We start from the raw sequence: 17332 nt of genomic DNA, 5'->3' as shown, positions 1-17332 counted from the left end.
CAGGGGAAGCGCGAGAGAGCCGGGAGCCCAGCGGAGGCCGGGCGGAGCAGGCCCTGGCCGGCGCGCCTCCGTCTCCCTGGCAACGCGGGCCCCGCCCCCGGCGATGAGCAGAGCCCCTCCCTCTCGGACGCGCTCGGGAAGCCCGGCTCGCTCCCCCCCCCCTCACGCCGGCCTCTCCGTCGGGCCGCCAGTCGCAGCCAGCTCGGCACGGAGGAAAGCGACTCCTCTCTTCTCGCCGACTTCCCGCGAGAGCGCCTCGGTGGGAGGGCCTCTGCAGGGCGCCGTCCAATCGCCGCCGCGCCGCGCCCCCGAAACCAATGGCAAAGCCGTTCCTCTCTTTCGAGCGGAGTCCAGAGGGGGCCAATGGCGGTGCAGCAGAAGTAGCCGTTTGCCAATCGCAGAGAGTAGGGGGCGGGGCGGCACAATTGAAAAAAAGGTGTTTGAATTTAACTTTAAACATTTATGTTGGAGCGCCCTCTTCTGGTTGAAAGAAATAGAAGGGAGGGGAGAAAGCCAAGCTCAAAAACATATACCAGGGATGGCGAACCTTTTAGAGACCGAGTGCCCAAAAACCTGGAAAAAAAAGATTTCCAGTGACTGTCTCATGATTAAAAGCAAGTGGAGAAAGAACCTTAGAGGAGATTTTTTGCAGTATTCTTTATTTTGATGCATTGTCAGTTGTTCATAATGCATTAGACTTAATACTTTTGTTGCTATTATTCTACATTTATTTCCACATGTTACTTTACTTGCTGCTTTGTATGGAGTTAGTTAAAGCAAAAGAGACTTGTATTAAATAAGCAAGCAAGCAAAGAGATTCTTACCAGCTCTATGGAAACCTTGTACATATTTCCATCATCATCATCATCATCATCATCATCGTTGTCATCATCGTGTAATATAATAATTATATATGATAATGATTTTTATTTAACACCATAAAACAACATCTGCCTGTCCCAGGTCCTTGGGAAGAACTTGATAGGGTGGATAAAAATGCCAAATCTAGTCTAAACATTGGGCTGACTATGCAACTTACTATAATGACAAAGGACAAAAACAAGAGAATATTTGAGTTCATTAAAAACAAGCCATTAAAAACAAGCCAGACTGGTCCATCTTACAGCTAGAAGTTTTCCCTGAAGAAGGGAAAGCTGAACTGTTCACAGTGAGCTTTGAGGACCTTGGCAAGAGCTGGAGAGCCACAAAAGAAAACCTGGGCTTTTCCTTTGTCTTCTTTGTCAATTTTCTGAAAGAGCTGAGAAAGAGAGAAAAAGCCATCAGCAGCTGAAATGCATTGTCTCTTTCTGCCTTCTTTTTGATAGCAATTGACACATTGCTCAGTGGCATTCCAATCGGCCTCTAAGCCTGCCTATCTATAAGTCTATATATCTCCTCTTTCTCAGTAAGAGCTCAGGAAAGGTTCTGTTTTAATTCTCAGATTCCTTTTTTTTTTTTTTTTTTTTTTTATAAAATTTTATAATTCTCAGATTCCTGATGCTTGAGATTGGACTTTTCATCTCCATCAATCTGTCTTGGGAAAGCGACTCCATCTGAAGACATAAACTTCTCTTTTCTGCTTAAAGCTTCTAGTAGTCATTATTCCATTTTGTCTGGGCACAGTTTCACTTTGTTGATCCTCATTCCAAGATCGGACCCAACTGACGTGATGCACCAGATGAGCAGAATAGAATACCTTCCACCGAGAACACTTCATTCCATTCTCCGTGACCTTATCTAGCAGTTATATGTGGATGTTAAAAATCTCCCATAGTCTTTGTGAACTGAATGTAAGTAAAAGAAGATCCTTAAGAATATCTAAGTACAGATGACAAATGTTCTTGACCTACAGTCGTCCTTTCTTGAGATAACATTTATAGTGGCCCCAAAGTGATACTGAAAACTCTATGGTGCCCTGTTATGATTGTGCCAAATTAGTTTTATGACTATAAAACATTATCCAGAATGACTATTCTATGTAAGCTGCAAAATGTGGGGCAGGGTATCATAGAGTTTTTTGTATCCTTTTGCTTGTATTAAGGCTACAATTGCTTATCACAGCAATCCTTTGGAGAAGGGATATCCAACGTACGTTCTCATGCTCTAAATATGGCCACTGCCCCAAAAGGATAGCCTTCAACTTGGCAATAGCAAAGGAAGAAGATGCCACGGGATGTAAAGTGTGCACAAATAGGGTCTATATATTTTCAGAGGTTGGTGTGATTCCTTGGATAGTAGCAATTTCGGAAGAGTGGACTGCTGTAACCCTTCCTCTCCAACCGCTGACCTGCCCCCTGAAAAAAGAATGCTGAGATCTAAAGGCCTACAGGAGCTGCCACCCCCTTGACTGATGTGACCAGAGATTTGTTTGCAGAGAATAATGCAGCTCCACTAAGATTCAGGATAGGTTTTAGCTCCCCAGCAGCCCAGGATGTTACCCCTCTTTCTCATGGCACCTTGTGTCCGAGGGAGGGGGAAAAATCCAGATAGCTTAAGCAACTCCATCTGAAACTAGAACAGACCTCTCCCTGTCCTTGGACTATGGATAGGTAGGAACTGGTGCCAGATGTGTAGGCCTCTTGTTGATTGCTCTATTAATCTTTCTTACTGCTTGCTCAAGGGTATAAAAGATGCTTGCTGTTGCTTATTGGTTGGGAAGACGTTATCTTGTCTTGCCCCTGTGTTGCTTGTCATTAAGTGCTTTTGTCTGGACATCTAGAGAGTGGTGTCTGGCCATAAAACCAACTGCAGGAAAGACTTTCTCTAACCAAGCTACAATCTGGACTGGGCTACAAAATGACTACATGTTTTTAGGTGTGGTTTAGAGGAAAAACCCACCTCTTTCCAGTCTGGCCTCCCAGGCTTTGTTCTCGTCCTGAGGCCTGTGATTGAGTCTTTCTTCTCTTTTTTTGCTAGTAGATCCAAGGCCATCTGCAGGCCAACAGCCTTCATGTCACTCTTGTTAAGTGCTGAGGTCATGTACAAATGCATCTCCAGGAAACGGGCTGGGAATTGGAAAACCAGATTTAGCAGACCGTAACATGGCCCCTTTCTTGAACTTAATGTCTTCAGCATTGATGAGAAGATGTATCAACAAGACTATCTATAAAACCTATTTACCCAATGGGCAGAACCTAATCCTAAAAGGGAAAACAGTTTAAGAAAAATGGGAAACTCTGAAAAATATGATTATAAAAGCCCGGCGCAGCACAATACCACTGAAAAAAACAAAAAATCCAAGAAGAAAGCAGAATGGTTGCACAAAGATCTCTCTGATAAACTGAAAGACAAAAGGGACAAGCACAAAAAAACGGAAAAAGGGACACATAACTGAGGCAGAATATCAGAACATAGCCTGAATCTGCAAAGATGAAGTCAGGAACGCAAAGGTTCAGAATATACAAAGACTTGCAACAAAAGTCAAAGATAATAAAAAAAAGTTTCTGTCAACATATAAATAACAAGAAAAAAGTCAAGGAAACAGTAGGTCCACTTAAGAGAGAAGATGGCTGTAAGGACCCACTTCAAAACCTCTTCCCAAGAAAGCAGAACTCTTGGAATGGAGTCATCCCAAAAGGAACTTTTATTAGGAGAAGTTGACAGCAGGCATAGAAGGCAGGATCTGAGGGTTTCCCGCTCAAATCAATAGGTTAAAGGAGCAAAAAGCAAACCCCACCCCAATAGTTCATCCGGTCAGTTCAAACGGGCCAATCCCCAGGTGTTAAATCCGCTGTGGGACTGATTGATTGAGACAATATTTCCATTCATGTAGAAAAGCTCTGGGGAGGAGGGTGCATGCACTTTCAAAAAGCACCCATGCATTTGTGCTGAAATCAAAGATGTTTGATATAAAGTTCAAAAAGAGAAGGCTTGCCTAAAGGGAAGAGGGGGTATTTCACCCCTGAGCCTGCCTCGGGCTATTCTGGAAAGAAAAAATGGAATAAAACTGTTTCTGTTTGGATTTTGTCACGGCCTCAATTTTGTCCGGTCTTAAAGCTGGAGAAGCCTCCCAAAGGGCCCAGTTTGGGATGGGGGCGGACAAAGAGGAGGAGGAAGGAGGCACCCACCCTTTGGCTCTTCGCTCTCTTGCATGGCTTCCAGTTGGGTAAGCAGGCTGACGAACCACTCAAAGGATTTTTGGTCTCGATTGATCCAAACAAAGTCTACCTGGAGAAAAGAAAGTACAGTAGTCCCCGTATAATGACTCCCTTTTTCTAGCGACCATTTGCAGTTATGATGGTAACTTTAGGAACAATCTTCTCATTTATCACACAAATCTGTGAAGTAAAGGAAAACTGAAAGAAAATTGTAAGCACAGGAGCAGTTTCACTTAGCAACCAGTTTGCTTAACAACCAAGTTGCCATCCCAGTTGGGGTTGCTATCATTTTATTTATTTACATCTCACCTTCTGAAGTTTCATATTCTTATCCAAAGAATTACTCTGGCTGCAGGAGGCTTGTTTTTGCATACGATGCCTAGGAAGAGAAATGAATGGAATCAAAAAGAGAGAGAGAGAGAGAAGGAAGGAAGGAAGGAAGAAAAGAGAGAAAGAAAGAAAGAGAGAGAGAGAGAGAGAGAGAGAGAGAGAAAGAAAGAAAGAAAGAAAGAAAGAAAGAAAGAAAGAAAGAAAGAAAGAAAGAAAGAAAGAAAGAAAGAAAGAACCAAATGCACAGAATAGGTGAAATTTGACTTAATAGCAAAGCCTCCGAGAGGAATCTTGGAGTCCAAATGGACAATCACTTCAATATGAGTCAACAACGTGCTGCAGACGCCAAAAAAGCCAATGCAATCCTATGCTGCATTAACAGAAGGATAGAATCAAGATCACATGAAGCATTAGTACCCCTTTATAAAGCCTTGGTAAGGCCACACTTGGAATACTGCATCCAGTCTTGGTCACCATATTGTAAAAAAGATGTTGAGACTCTGGAAAGAGTACAGAGAAGAGCTGCAAAGATGATTAGGGGGCTGAAGGCTAAAACATACAAAGAACAGTTGCAGGAATTGGGTACGTGTATTCTAATGAAAAGAAGGACTAGGGGTGACATGATAGCAGTGTTCCAATATTTGAGGGGCTGCCACAAAGAAGAGGGGCAGGTAGAATAACTCTGCTAGTCTGTTAATAAATGCTTTCAATACGTTTTTGTTCAGCTGCTATTAAATGCCTGTTTACTTACTACGGTAGCCTGAAAATTAATCCCAATTGTTTAAAAGTGCTGCTATTTTTTAAATTTATATTAAGCATGTTTGGAAAAGCAGCATGCAAGCTTTCAATTAAAACCCAAAAAGTCAACCAAAACAAAGAGCTCTTGTGAAAACAACATCCTGGTACAGCCCCAAAAGTGCTTTTTCAAAAGGCAACTGGACTTTGTTTTTCCCCCCCTTTTTTTAGGGAAAAAACAAAGTCCAGTTGTCTTTTGAAAAAACACCTTTGGGACAACCGTGACCTGGATTCCTGAGACTCTCCACAGAGACACTTCCTGGCACAGCATTTGGCCCTCATCTCTGGCAGACTAACCTGAACATGATGCTTTGCAGAATGGAGGCAAAAGGGGTGATCCCTATTCCTGCCGCGATCAACACTGCATGCTCCGAAGAGAAGATCTGGCGCGTGGAGGAGCCATAGGGACCATCAATATAACACTGAAGAGAGGAGGGGAAAAGGAGCTGCGGTGTTTTGACTCTGGGCTTGGCAAGGGTGGCTTGTTTCCTTACAACTTACCCTTGAAGCCAGAGTTCTGGATGTAGGCCAAACTTTACAGAGTCAGACGCACCACAAGTCTTTTTAATGCTCATCTGGAGGCACAGATTCCACACATGCGCGCGCACACACACACTGTTTGTTTGTGTTGTAAGTTCTTTAATTCATGACACTGGGCAAGCAGGAATGACAAAATCACAGGAATCCCCCTGATTTGGCAGAGATGATAGCAGGTGAGAACCAGGTTTCCCCTGGTTCTCACTCCAAATAGAGAAGAAATTAATTCCCATTGTTCAGCCAAACCAGCCTGCGACCTCTGGTTGCCAGACAACTGCTTTTCGTTCTGCCGTAGGTTATTTTGGTAGCAGGATAGAAATGAGCTGATGAAATCTCATGGGAATAATGTATTTAGATCACTGCAGCTGCTAGGGCGATCCCTGTCTTGACTAGATCTCTACCAGGAGATTTCAACACTTCACACCAGCCCCACGGAGTCAGCGAACATGTCTGGGTTAAGCAAGGGAATATTGTGCTGTTTGATTCATGAAAAGGGACGTGTTTCCTAGTCCTCGGCATTACATTCTTGCTGAGTTTACGGCCTTTTGCAAAGAAGCTTGAAATTTGCAAAACCTTTGTACGGAGCTACCTTTTTAATGGGACAAATGTTGCAGAAAAATATAATCTTCCATCAGTTGTGTTTTTTCCAGACATTGAAGGGGCTGGGCTCCCTCTTTCCATTTCAAATCCCACCTCTTTTACCCATAAATGTCTACAGCTCCTCTCCCTAATGGCGCTCTTCTTGAATTCTGCAAACTGCAACCACAACCCAAGTATCAGAACCTCCTCCTGGTACACAATTGCCCTTCATTCCTTGCCAGCCATCAGACTGAGAAAGCACCTTCTCGGGGACAGGGAGAAGTCCACCTGTGCAGGTGCTTAGTGAGGGAACACTTACCTTGATGTTACAGAACCTATGATTCTTGGTGGGCCTCCTAGAAACCTGATAAAAAACATTATTATGTTAGTATTAGATATATATTGGGTAGAAAACAAGTTGATGCCCTGTAGTCAATGCCTTGGGGCTTTGAAATACTTTGAAATAGAAAACAAAAAAGGTAGGCAAAAATTATGCTCCCTGGTTTATATGCTCACCTCTTCAGGTTCGTCTGTTACAGTGATGATGCAATCCTGGATGGGTGTGTATGATACCATTTGGATCATCTCATCCTTAGTGGTTGCCACCGGCAGGTCCAAGTCAGAGGAGCAAAAGAGACACTTCTGAAAAAGAGTTCATAGAGATACTCCAGTGACCTGCAGAGTGGCTGTTAGAGGCCAGAGCCATTTCTACACAGGGGTATCCATAGCAAGCTGAGATTTCTTCAAAATAACACGTGTTTGACACCATGACACAACCTCCCCACTACTTCAGATACACAGATCGCTCTGCCCCCAAAGGCAGCCAGCCCCTGTATTCTGCGAGGTCACCAGATGTGATTCCCTGTAGTTCATGAGGTGGCACAAAAAGCAGTTAGTGTTATTGACTTTGCCCCAGGCCACCTTCTGACAAGACGAGGGAGGGGTGCAATCCTGACAGTTTTCATCTGGGACAAATTAAGAGCTGCAATTGGGGCTGCAATTCCTTCTTCCACTTCCATCTGCCACGGTCGTAGGGATCGATCACATGTTCTCCTTAACACTACACGTAATGCCCGAGTCACAAGCAAAGTTACACAACAAGCACCCCTGGTGTTTATGAGCAAGTCCCAAAATTATGAATGTTGCAGCACCACGGCAGTCATTTGCCCTTACGAACTACTGCAGAGGCTCTCTCACCCTATTTCCTCCCCCACTCCCCACAACTGCTTCCCCCCCACTCCCCACAAGTCCCCACAATTCCCCCCCCCCGCTTCCCCATCCTGCCACGCTGGACTCGCTTTGCAAAGATCTGTCTCCTCTCTGCCGCGGTTTCTTTGCCTTTAAGGGAGAGGAGAGTCAATGAGAGAATGGGTGCCTGAACTCTCACGAGATCATGGACCCCAGAAACTTTCATTTTCGGCACAAAAAGTGTTTGAGGTGCCTGTCTCCTGCTCCCCGCCAACTCCTTTCCACCACCACTGGAACACTTTTCACCCAGACAGACATCTTGGGGAGACTGGAAGCTCTATCTGTGTGCAAATGGGACACATGGAAACACGGACACCCAGCAACAAGAAAAAATAGAAAAACTTCTAGGTAGAGAGGAAAGGTATTTTAAACTCCAAACCTGCACAAAATTTGAGAGTCTGTTCTTGTTCCTTGACTTTTTGGCCGCTGACAGTTCAGGCTTGTCATCAAAGGGCTCCTGAAAATTCCAGAAGTACTCGTGCAACCGGTAGGTCCACTGCCCCAGTGATCGAACATGCAGCCAGATAGTCTCTTTGAAGAGAAGGAGCAGATTATCCTTGAGTGAAGCCTTCCTGGTTAAATTAGTAGGCTGAAGCACCACAGAGATTAGCATAAAGTAACAATATGGATTGGAACCGGTTTCCTGGAGGTGGCAAGATCTGGGCAGGGCATAGAGCAGTGAAGGGAAAGGATAAATCAGGCCTTTGAACGCTCTGCTTTCCATTCATCCAAGATCCCTGGAAGGCATAATCCAGACATTGGGGGTTCCCTGTGCCAAATGCAAAAGGGCTGCCCTGATAGGGTTTATGTTGGGGGTTCAATAGATCCAGTCTTGAACCTTGAGCTCAGTCAGCAGCAGCCGGCCAGCCCTGTTTGCCTGAGGCTGGTGCCATCTCTTCTATGTCCATTTCTGAGCAGTCAGATCTGACCAGATGGGCATGCACCCTAGTGACCTCATATCTGGATGACTGCCATGTGCTCTAAGCAGGCTTTCTTTAAACCATCTTCAGAAGCTACAGTTGGTCCAGGGTGCTGTTGCTTATATGAACAGCAGCTACACTGGTGTCCAGTTTGTTCAAGGATTCAATTTAAAGATTCCAAGCAAGTGGCAACAATTGCCCGATCTGGGCTGATTTTGAAAACTCAGTGAGATTCAGTCTGTTGGTCATTGGCTGAGGGACCATTGAGAATTCCCAGGGCTATATTTAATTTTTTAATATATAATTTTTGATAAAAATGTTTAAACAAGACATAAAAGCTAACATGAACAAATTAAAAACAAAAGGGGAAGAAAAGAAAAATTGAAGAAAAAGTTGAAGAAAGAAAAAATAAAGTGGCTTCCAATATTCTTCATAGCAATGGTAAATACAAAATATACCTCTCTCTCTAAAGTTACACTATGTTACTCTTATTCCTATAATTTTATTTTCTAATCATCAAAACCATAAGTAACAAGTAACAGTCTCTCAGCTTTAGCAACCCTTCCTCCAGAATGGACAGCTCCACTGCAGGTGATGCTCCAACACAGTGTGATGCTGGTAAATGCAGGTTGGGGTCGCCCTTCATAGCACCATGGGACAGGAGGGGCTGGGCAGCTCAATGGGCATGGGAATTCAAGACATCCCGTTCCTCAGCATCCTGGGTAGTCTGGGAAGGCAGGGTCAGGAATGTCCAGAAATAGGGGAGCCACTGCTTTTGACCTGGAGGACCCTCCTCCCTTGCAGATGTTCCTGTCAAGACCAAAGCCCTGGGCTGCCCTCCAGACAGTCAGTCCCCTACCTGGCTGCTCTGGAGCGCTGCTGATGGTGAAGGGGTGCCACTCGTACCGGGCAATGACCGGAATGTTCAGGTACACGTAGTCACCAGGCTTATAGTGGAAAAAGGGGGGCTTCTTAATCACCAAATGAGTCACCTGGATTTCAAAAGAAATAACATGGGGACACAGCCATACTGTGCTAAGGATTCAGTGGGCCATTAGGCAGAAGCCATCGTTCCTTTTCTAGTCTCATCAGCAAGTTATACATGCTGATACCCATTTCCTTTTACTTTACCGTTTGTGGAACCCACCTTGGAGGGTAGAAGGTTGACTTCCACAATATACAGCCCACCGACACGTGACAAAGCAGCTGCTAAGGCCTTCTCTCCAAGGAAGAGAGATCCAGGGATCACAAACCACTTCCAAAAATTAGCACCGTGAACAATCAGTAAAGCCCAGAAGGGGATGTAAGAAAGGTGAGTCCAGTAGAAGAGCTGCTGGTGACAAGGGAAGGGGCACATTTTGAAGGGAAAAAGGAAGTTAGGCCAATGCTTTAAAAGAAATAAACAGAAATAAAATTCCATTATTTGCCCACAGCTATCATGTCACCCCTAGTCCTTCTTTTTTCTAGACCGCCTTGGTTTCATAACACCGCTGCTGAGAGGCAAAGCTAGAGGCCATGTAGGTACCCTGTGACTGCACACAAACACCCTCAGTTGCTTAGTCTTTTTTTAGGATCAGCAAAGGAGAAAATAAACAAAGAAAGAAAGAAAGGGAAAGAGGAGGAAAATGACCTCAAAATGACCGCTCCTGCGGACCAAGGTAGTGGAGCACACGAGCATCAGAGAGAGGAGAAGCTGCAGGAGGAGACCTGTGAGAGAGGCAGTTCCATGGATCCATCCGATGCCAGGCCGGGTGGTGAAAAGGTATTCCCAGAGACGATACCCTCCTTTGGCCTCAGAGAGTCTCACTATGGCGAAGGGAAAGACTGGATAAGTAACTCCCTAAAATAGTCTTTTGCTTTATGGTGATAATTTGCATGTAAGTGTGAGGTACATAATAAATGCATACGTTATAATTTTTCATAATATAGATTAGCTTATATTTTATAAAAACTATTTAGAGCCAGTATTTTAAGATATAATCATATAGCCAAAGCGCAGCCCTATTTAACCTTGCTAAAGTGATGACATTCACAACTTTGGGTTTCAAGCAGGCATCAGTTACATTGTATAGATAGGCAAGGGAACAGAGCATTCACAACTTCTGGAGGCAAGTTGTTCCACTGGTTAATTGTTCTGTCAGGAAATTTCTCCTTAGTTCTAGGTTGCTTCTCTCCTTGATTAGTTTCCATCTGTTGCTTCTTGTGCTGCTTTCAGGCGCTTTGGAGAACAGCTTGACCCCCCCTTTCTTTGGGACAGCCCCCTAAATATTGGAAGACTGCTATCATGTTCCCCCTCATCCTTCTCTTCATTAAACTAGACAGACCCAATTCCAGCAACTGTTCCTTGTATCTTTTAGCCTCCAGTCCCCTGATCATCTTTGTTGCTCTTCTCTGCACTCTTTCTAGAGTCTCAACATCTTTTTTACATCGTAGTGACCAAAACTGGATGCAGTATCGCAAGTGTGGCCTTACCAAGGCATTTTAAAATGGTATTAACACTTCACATGATCTTGATTCTATCTTTCTGTTAATGTAGCCTAGCATTGTGTTGGCTTTTTTGGCAGCTGCAGCACACTGCTGGCTCATATTTAAGTGATTATCCACTAGGACAGGGTCCCCAACCCCAGTCTGTGGACCAGTACCGGGCCGCAGCATGCCAGCAACTGGGCCGCACAAACAAGGAGAGCCCCATCCACAAGATGCAGGCAGCACACAAAACCACGCGCCCTCCGGTCTGCGGAAAAACCTCTCTCCACCTAATTGGTCCCTGGTGCCCAAAAGGTTGGGGACCTCTGCACTAGGAGTCCGAGATCCCTCTCACAGTTACTACATACATTTGTGTTGTTTTTAGACATCTGTGGCTTTTGAACTGGGCATATTTATTTTTCTATTTACATTTTAAACGTGTAATATGTTTTATAAAGTATTTTGGGTTAGCAATTAAAGCAATTAAATAATAGAAAAAAGCTACATAATACAGAAACTTTTAGCAGCAATTACCAAAATTGATGATGTGAGTTCCCATGTGAAGGGTAGTTAGAACACCCACCATGTAGCCCATCAGCTGATGCAGGGTGACATTCAGGTCAAGGGGCAAAACTCTGACTACCCAGGTGGTCCGTAGCCAGGTCAGAGATCGGCGTAACATCAACACCTGGGATGGCAGATGGAGGGGAAGAAATGAGTTGAACTGAGAGAGTGCCATAAATTGATAAATTCAGATATTACAGCAGAGTAGAGAAATAATCTTGAGAAAGGAATGCAGTACAGTATAGTATAAAAAAGAGGTAAAGGAGTCCCTGCCGATTATACTTTGCTTGTCGTTGCCAACTCCAGGGGTGCTGCTCATCTCTGTTTCAAAGCCGTTGAGCTAGTGATGTCCGAAGACATTTCCATGATCACGGGGCCAGCGTGACGTCATGGAGTGCTATTATCTTCCCACCAAAATGGTACCTATTTATCTACTTGCATCTGCTTTCAAACTGCTAGGTTGGCAGGAGCTGGGGCAAGTAATGGGAGCTCACCTCATCACGTGGCGCTCGGGTCTCAAACCTGGGCTGCCCGCTTTCCAGCCAACAAGCCCAGGGCCTTAACCGCTGAGCCACTGTGCAGTACAGTATGGTTACATACATGCTTAGAGCAATGTTTGTCAGCCTTGGTAACCTTCAGGGAGTTGAAGTCCATACTTCTTAAAGTTACCACGGCTGAGAAACAGAGGCTTGAAAGAGGAAGAGGAAGAGGAAGAGGAAGAGGAAGAGGAAGAGGAGGAGATTAGAAAGAAACTTGAGATTGCCCAGCCTTGATTCTCTTTGGTATCAGAAGAGAAAGAAACCTTCAGTCCTGGTGACTACCCGGCGGAAGGCAAATAGTGGAGTTAGAAAATGAGTATTTTCTGACCCATTGCAAACATAGTTCAATGTCTGTGACTTTGCATTGAAGACATTTTGTCATGCGCCCTTTCAAACTTCCAAACACCACCTGCCCCAGAACCGCTCATCAATGACTGTTCTGTTAGAGATGTCTCCATCCCTAGGAAAAATTTCATCATTCTTTAAAAAACGAAGCATGCAATGCTCTGGTGGCTTCTGAGCAGAAAAGTGCTATTGAAATGTCATAATTTAAAACAAAGCTTGGATTTCCTAGTGAACAGCTGTTGCAATGTCGTTCTCCAACTTTCCCTGATCATGAACGGCCCTGGCAGGTTGGGATGTGGGATGAAGCCCAGTTCCTCACCAATATGAATGCGCAGTTGAAGTTCAGGCACTGTCCACAGCCTTTGGCCACCACGATCCACACACCAGAACCAGCCTGTTTTAGGGCAGCCAAGATGAAGAGGACAATGTTCACACAGGCATAGCTGCCTAGCAGAAGAAGTTTGTTCTTGTTGTTGTGCCAATACACAGGACTCAAGATAGGTGGGGTGTGGCTCTTCCGGGGAGCTGTGGGTGGCTTTAGCCAAGTTGCAGCACTGAAAGAGAAAGGAGAGAGGAGCTGGTGAAGGTATTCAGGGCTCTTCAGCATCCTGAGGGATACAGGAAGACTCAACAGAAATAAGCCAAAAGGCCACTCTTCTCCTGGGTGCAGGGCAGGTAGCCATTCCTGAAGTCTTACTAATTAAGACAATTTAATTTACTAATTAAATTTAATAAAAGTCCATGTTTTCCTGGCACACATAATCTGGTTGACTAATGTTCTTAGGGGCTGTAATATATATAGTGAAGTTAGCATCTTGTATGAATGCTGCCAACATGATTAACCCAGAAAATGAACTGAATTACATAACAAAGTGAGAAGCTACCTTTGGACTTCCAGGTAGATATAAAGAGGGATGATTCATTTATTTGGATATCTTAATGGATGTTTCTAACTTTCCTGGCTTAGATTATAACTTATAATGTCCAGAAGTGGATCCACATTAGAAAAACTTGTACATTTCTTTTTTAAAATATTATTAAAAGCTCTTAATTAGGAGCAGCTCTGAACAAATAAAAATATACCTGGGCAATGTAACCATGCTTTTCTAAGGTGACAGAGTTGTGCCACTATATTTATATCCAAGCTGAGGGATTTTAAAAGTTTGAATAAAATCAAAGTATTAAATTCTGCTTTCTCTTCTCCCTTTTCTTTTAAGGAGTATTTGCTCTGAAATGCCCTCCATCCTAGAAACTGGAAAAATGTATGCGACTAATGAAAAATATTGGCTCACGCCCCAAATAGCTGGGATGACCATTCTACTTTAAAAAGCTATCATAAGTGTAGAGCCATCTTGGGAGCAAATTTTTTAATATCATAATACAATCAATAACAAACCCAGAAATAATTTAAAAATTATTAAAAATGTCCTTCACCAGAAATGACTGCTGTTGATTCTACTGAAAATACCTTATTGTTAAGTTCTCCATGATTTCTGGAAAACGCTGCAGTTCCCCTCTGAGCTCCTCAAAGGTTATGGATCCACTGTGATCGGAGTCTGCTGACTCAAAAAGAGCCATGGTCAGATCATCCAGCTTCTGTTCAGGAACAGATATTGAGCTCTCTTTCAGACATGATTTTAAGACCATGCGTAATTCATCGGGTTCAATGGAGCCACCACCTAGAAAGAAAACAAATCCACTTGGCTTGGTTTAAATTACCATGACAGGTCAGATTTAAGAAGTTCCTATGAGAGAGGAGGAGGAGGAGGAGGAGGAGGAGGAGGAAGAGGTCGTCATCAATGGACGGAGAGTATGCAGCAGGAGATCAAAGCCAGTTGACTTCCTTGCTGGATCATGAGAAGTCTGCATCTATACAGACATATACATTTCCATGGAGGACTGGAAGCCTCCTATGAGGCACAATTGTTGGCAGCCATACAAGGACCTGAAAAACAAAATCTCATTTTGATAAAACACAGGTTATCGGATTCATCAGTTTGGAATTTTACCGTCCACATCATAGACCTGAAAGAGGAATCGGAGCTTGTCGGTTTCACTCCCATGGATCAGCAGTTTTAAGGTTTTCAGGAGCTCATCCAGGCTGATGGTTCCACTTTCATCAGAATCAAACAAAGCAAAGAATCGCTCAGCGAAAAATGACTGTGAGAGAGGAAGGAAATGTTTGTGAAGTTAGAGGTGAGACTCAAGCTCCAGAAGTCCCCATTGCCTTGAGGCCTTGATTTAGAAATAAGTGATCAAATCTCTGAAATATATAAACGACAGGATTATGTTCACTACTGACCATGATAAATACAACTGTGTAAACCCGCCTAGGGTGGAGAGGTTTTGAGGCTTGTTTGTGGAGAGTCTCAGTCATCCAGCTCATAGTTGTCTCAAAGCTGCTTTTTTCTTCAAAGGGCAACTGGACTGTTTTTTCCTTGAGGAAGGAGAAGCTTCATCCAAGAAGCTTCATCAGTTCTGATGGTGGAGGGATAGAAGGATAGGTACTGACAGTTGAGACTGGGGATGGAAGAATGGATTCCTCTGAACTTGCTTGTTTTCTTGCAGATGTTTCATTACCCAAAGTAGGTAACATCATCCGTGCTAGAAAGGATTGTTGTTTGCTGTCAGTTTTGTATTCTAATGTCGGGGGGGGGGTGTCTTACAGATTTTTTGATTGGGCTATTTGCTGTTGGCTTCTTTGGCAGTTTCTTGATTGTTGGTCTGATGTTAACCTTGGAGTTAATCTATACTGATCTGGGTGCTGATTGCTGGTGGAGAGGTGCTTGGGTCTTTTTGTTCCTTTTTGGGCTGGGTGACAGTCTCTTTTGCATAATCTATAGATGTTGTTGATGTCTGTCTATTGATGGCTGATTTGTATGAATGCCAGGCTTCTAGAAATTCCCTGGCATTTTGGGGTTTGGCTTGGTCCAGGATGGTCACATTTTCCCAATTGAATCTATGGTTAAATCTGTCGATGGGTTGTGAAATTAAAGAATGTTCATCATGTCCTCTGATTGCTAGTTGGTGTTCATGGATGCGTTCTGCCAGTCTTCTGCCTGTTTGTCCTACGCAGTGGTTGCTGCAGTCCTTACACTGTATGTTGTAGATGACTCCTGTTTTTTCTTCTGGGGTTGTTGGGTTTTTTGGTCTGCTTAGGATGTTTTGAAGGGCTTTAGTTGGCTTGTGTGCTACTGCTGATTCCATGTGGTTGTAGGAGTCTGTAGGTGGTTGCTGAGATATTCTTGATGTATGGCAGTGTAATTTTTATTAGGCTTTGGGTTGGTTGTGCTGTATAGCACAACCCTAAAAAAGAATTACACTGCCATATATCAAGAATATCTCGGAAACCACCAACAGACTCCTGCAACCACATGGAATCAGCGCAGCATACAAGCCAGCTAAAGCCCTTCAAAACATTGCAGTAATCTGTTGGTGGTTTCTGATATAGTCTTGATATAAAAAGTATTACACTGCCATAAATCAAGAAAATCTCAGAACAGATGGATTCTAACATATTCTAACATAGATGGATTCCTTCTATTCCCCCGCCCCCACCACCATCTGGTCAGAACCTATCATTCAATCCCCCCACCACCATCAGAACGGATGAAGCTTCTTGAATGAGAAGCGAAATATTTTCTTCTTCTTCCTCAAAGAAAAAAACGGTCCAGTTGCCTTTTGGGGGGGGGGGAAAGCACCTTTGAGATGTCTTGAGACATATAAGTTCCAGACAAATTAACAACTATATTTGTTAATGGGCTCCTTTCAAGACAGATGCATCTCCCTGAATTTTTAAGGATTTTTTCAGTACATTAGATGTTCCGCCAGTGTTGAAGGCGTTGAGGAATCTGGTGAGGGAATCGCTCCGAAACGGAGAGCCAAGGGGGACCCAGACTCTCCAGCATTAAACCAGAGACTCACAGAAGATGCTTGGCTGGAGTCCGAATCAAGAGGAGAAAACCCGCCTCCTTTTTTAGAGCCCTGCATTCAGCAGGAAGGCAGCTTCCCAACTCCCTGGACTTTCTCCCAGAGGGCTAATTGGCTCCCTGCTCCGTGGCTTCTTGGTCTCCTGGTCAGGTCAGTGGTAAACTGATGGAGACTCCGCAAGATGGTTGTATTTTCTGGAAATTTTAGGTTGGCACTTCCCCACGTTTTTATGTTTTGGGTTAATTATTTTAATATTTTAATATAAGTGTCATAGTTGTTTTAACTTGTGAGCTGCTGAAAATCACGTAAGTGAGATCGGCAGCTATATAAATTGAAATATAAATGTTTTTTTTAAAATCTCTGCTCTTTTTTCCCACCTTTCTACTTCTTTGTCAAGTCTCTCGACTTTTAAGTAGCGTATCAAATGCAGATCAATTCTTCAATTTATCAAGGAAGAGAGGAAATAAAACATCTCTGTACTTTTTGCTTGCAAAGGTGGTCATTCTGAGTTGCAGCACAGCTCTGTCATTCACACAGCTCAGTCAGATCTAACTTGCCTCCTTCACTTTAAGCGCAGTTTTGAATTGTTCCAAGTTGATTTCTTTATTGTCACCAGCAATATTCTCAAACTTCTTGGCTACCCACATGAGCCATTTTGTGTTGTCATCCAGGTTCATGGTTGTTAGCCCTACAAGGTAGATAACAAAATAACAGATAGAAGGGACCTTGGAGATCTTCTAGTCCAACCCCCTGCTCAAGCAGGAGACCCTATCTGATAGATTAACTGACAGTAGCAGCTTTTTGGCTCTGGGCCATTTCATTGAGTGGCCTTTTAAGATCTTTTGTTTGCTCCCTTTTGTGTATTGTAAGACTATAGATGAAATGTTTGTAGGTGGCAGATGAAAGGACCACGGCTGCAAAAGAGGGTTGAGCTTCATTGTTCATTTCCAGGGATGTTCAGTCAAGATGGCAGCTGTGGCCA

General features: G+C 43.7%; 1 protein-coding gene across 1 annotated transcript; it reads right to left on the bottom strand.

The window, feature by feature from the left end:
- Positions 1 to 1031: 1031 nt before the first annotated feature.
- On the bottom strand, positions 1032 to 17033 carry NOX5 (NADPH oxidase 5). The gene is made up of 16 exons (XM_015811880.1): positions 16908 to 17033; positions 14430 to 14580; positions 13889 to 14099; positions 12740 to 12974; positions 11507 to 11660; positions 10137 to 10312; positions 9654 to 9836; positions 9366 to 9498; positions 7966 to 8117; positions 6855 to 6980; positions 6658 to 6702; positions 5520 to 5644; positions 4407 to 4476; positions 4068 to 4167; positions 2839 to 3005; positions 1032 to 1258 (listed from the first exon to the last, which is right to left on the bottom strand). The coding sequence occupies exons 1-16, from the start codon at positions 17025 to 17027 to the stop codon at positions 1127 to 1129; spliced, it is 2280 nt and encodes a 759-aa protein (XP_015667366.1). The 5' UTR covers positions 17028 to 17033; the 3' UTR covers positions 1032 to 1126.
- Positions 17034 to 17332: the final 299 nt, after the last annotated feature.

The sequence above is a fragment of the Protobothrops mucrosquamatus genome, unplaced genomic scaffold (genome assembly GCF_001527695.2).
Source record: "Protobothrops mucrosquamatus isolate PMUCROS unplaced genomic scaffold, P.Mucros_1.0 scaffold56, whole genome shotgun sequence".
Classification (NCBI taxonomy): Eukaryota; Metazoa; Chordata; class Lepidosauria; order Squamata; family Viperidae; genus Protobothrops; species Protobothrops mucrosquamatus.
The sequence above is the reverse complement of the archived record's forward strand: the minus strand, read 5'-3'. Positions and strand labels throughout refer to the sequence as shown.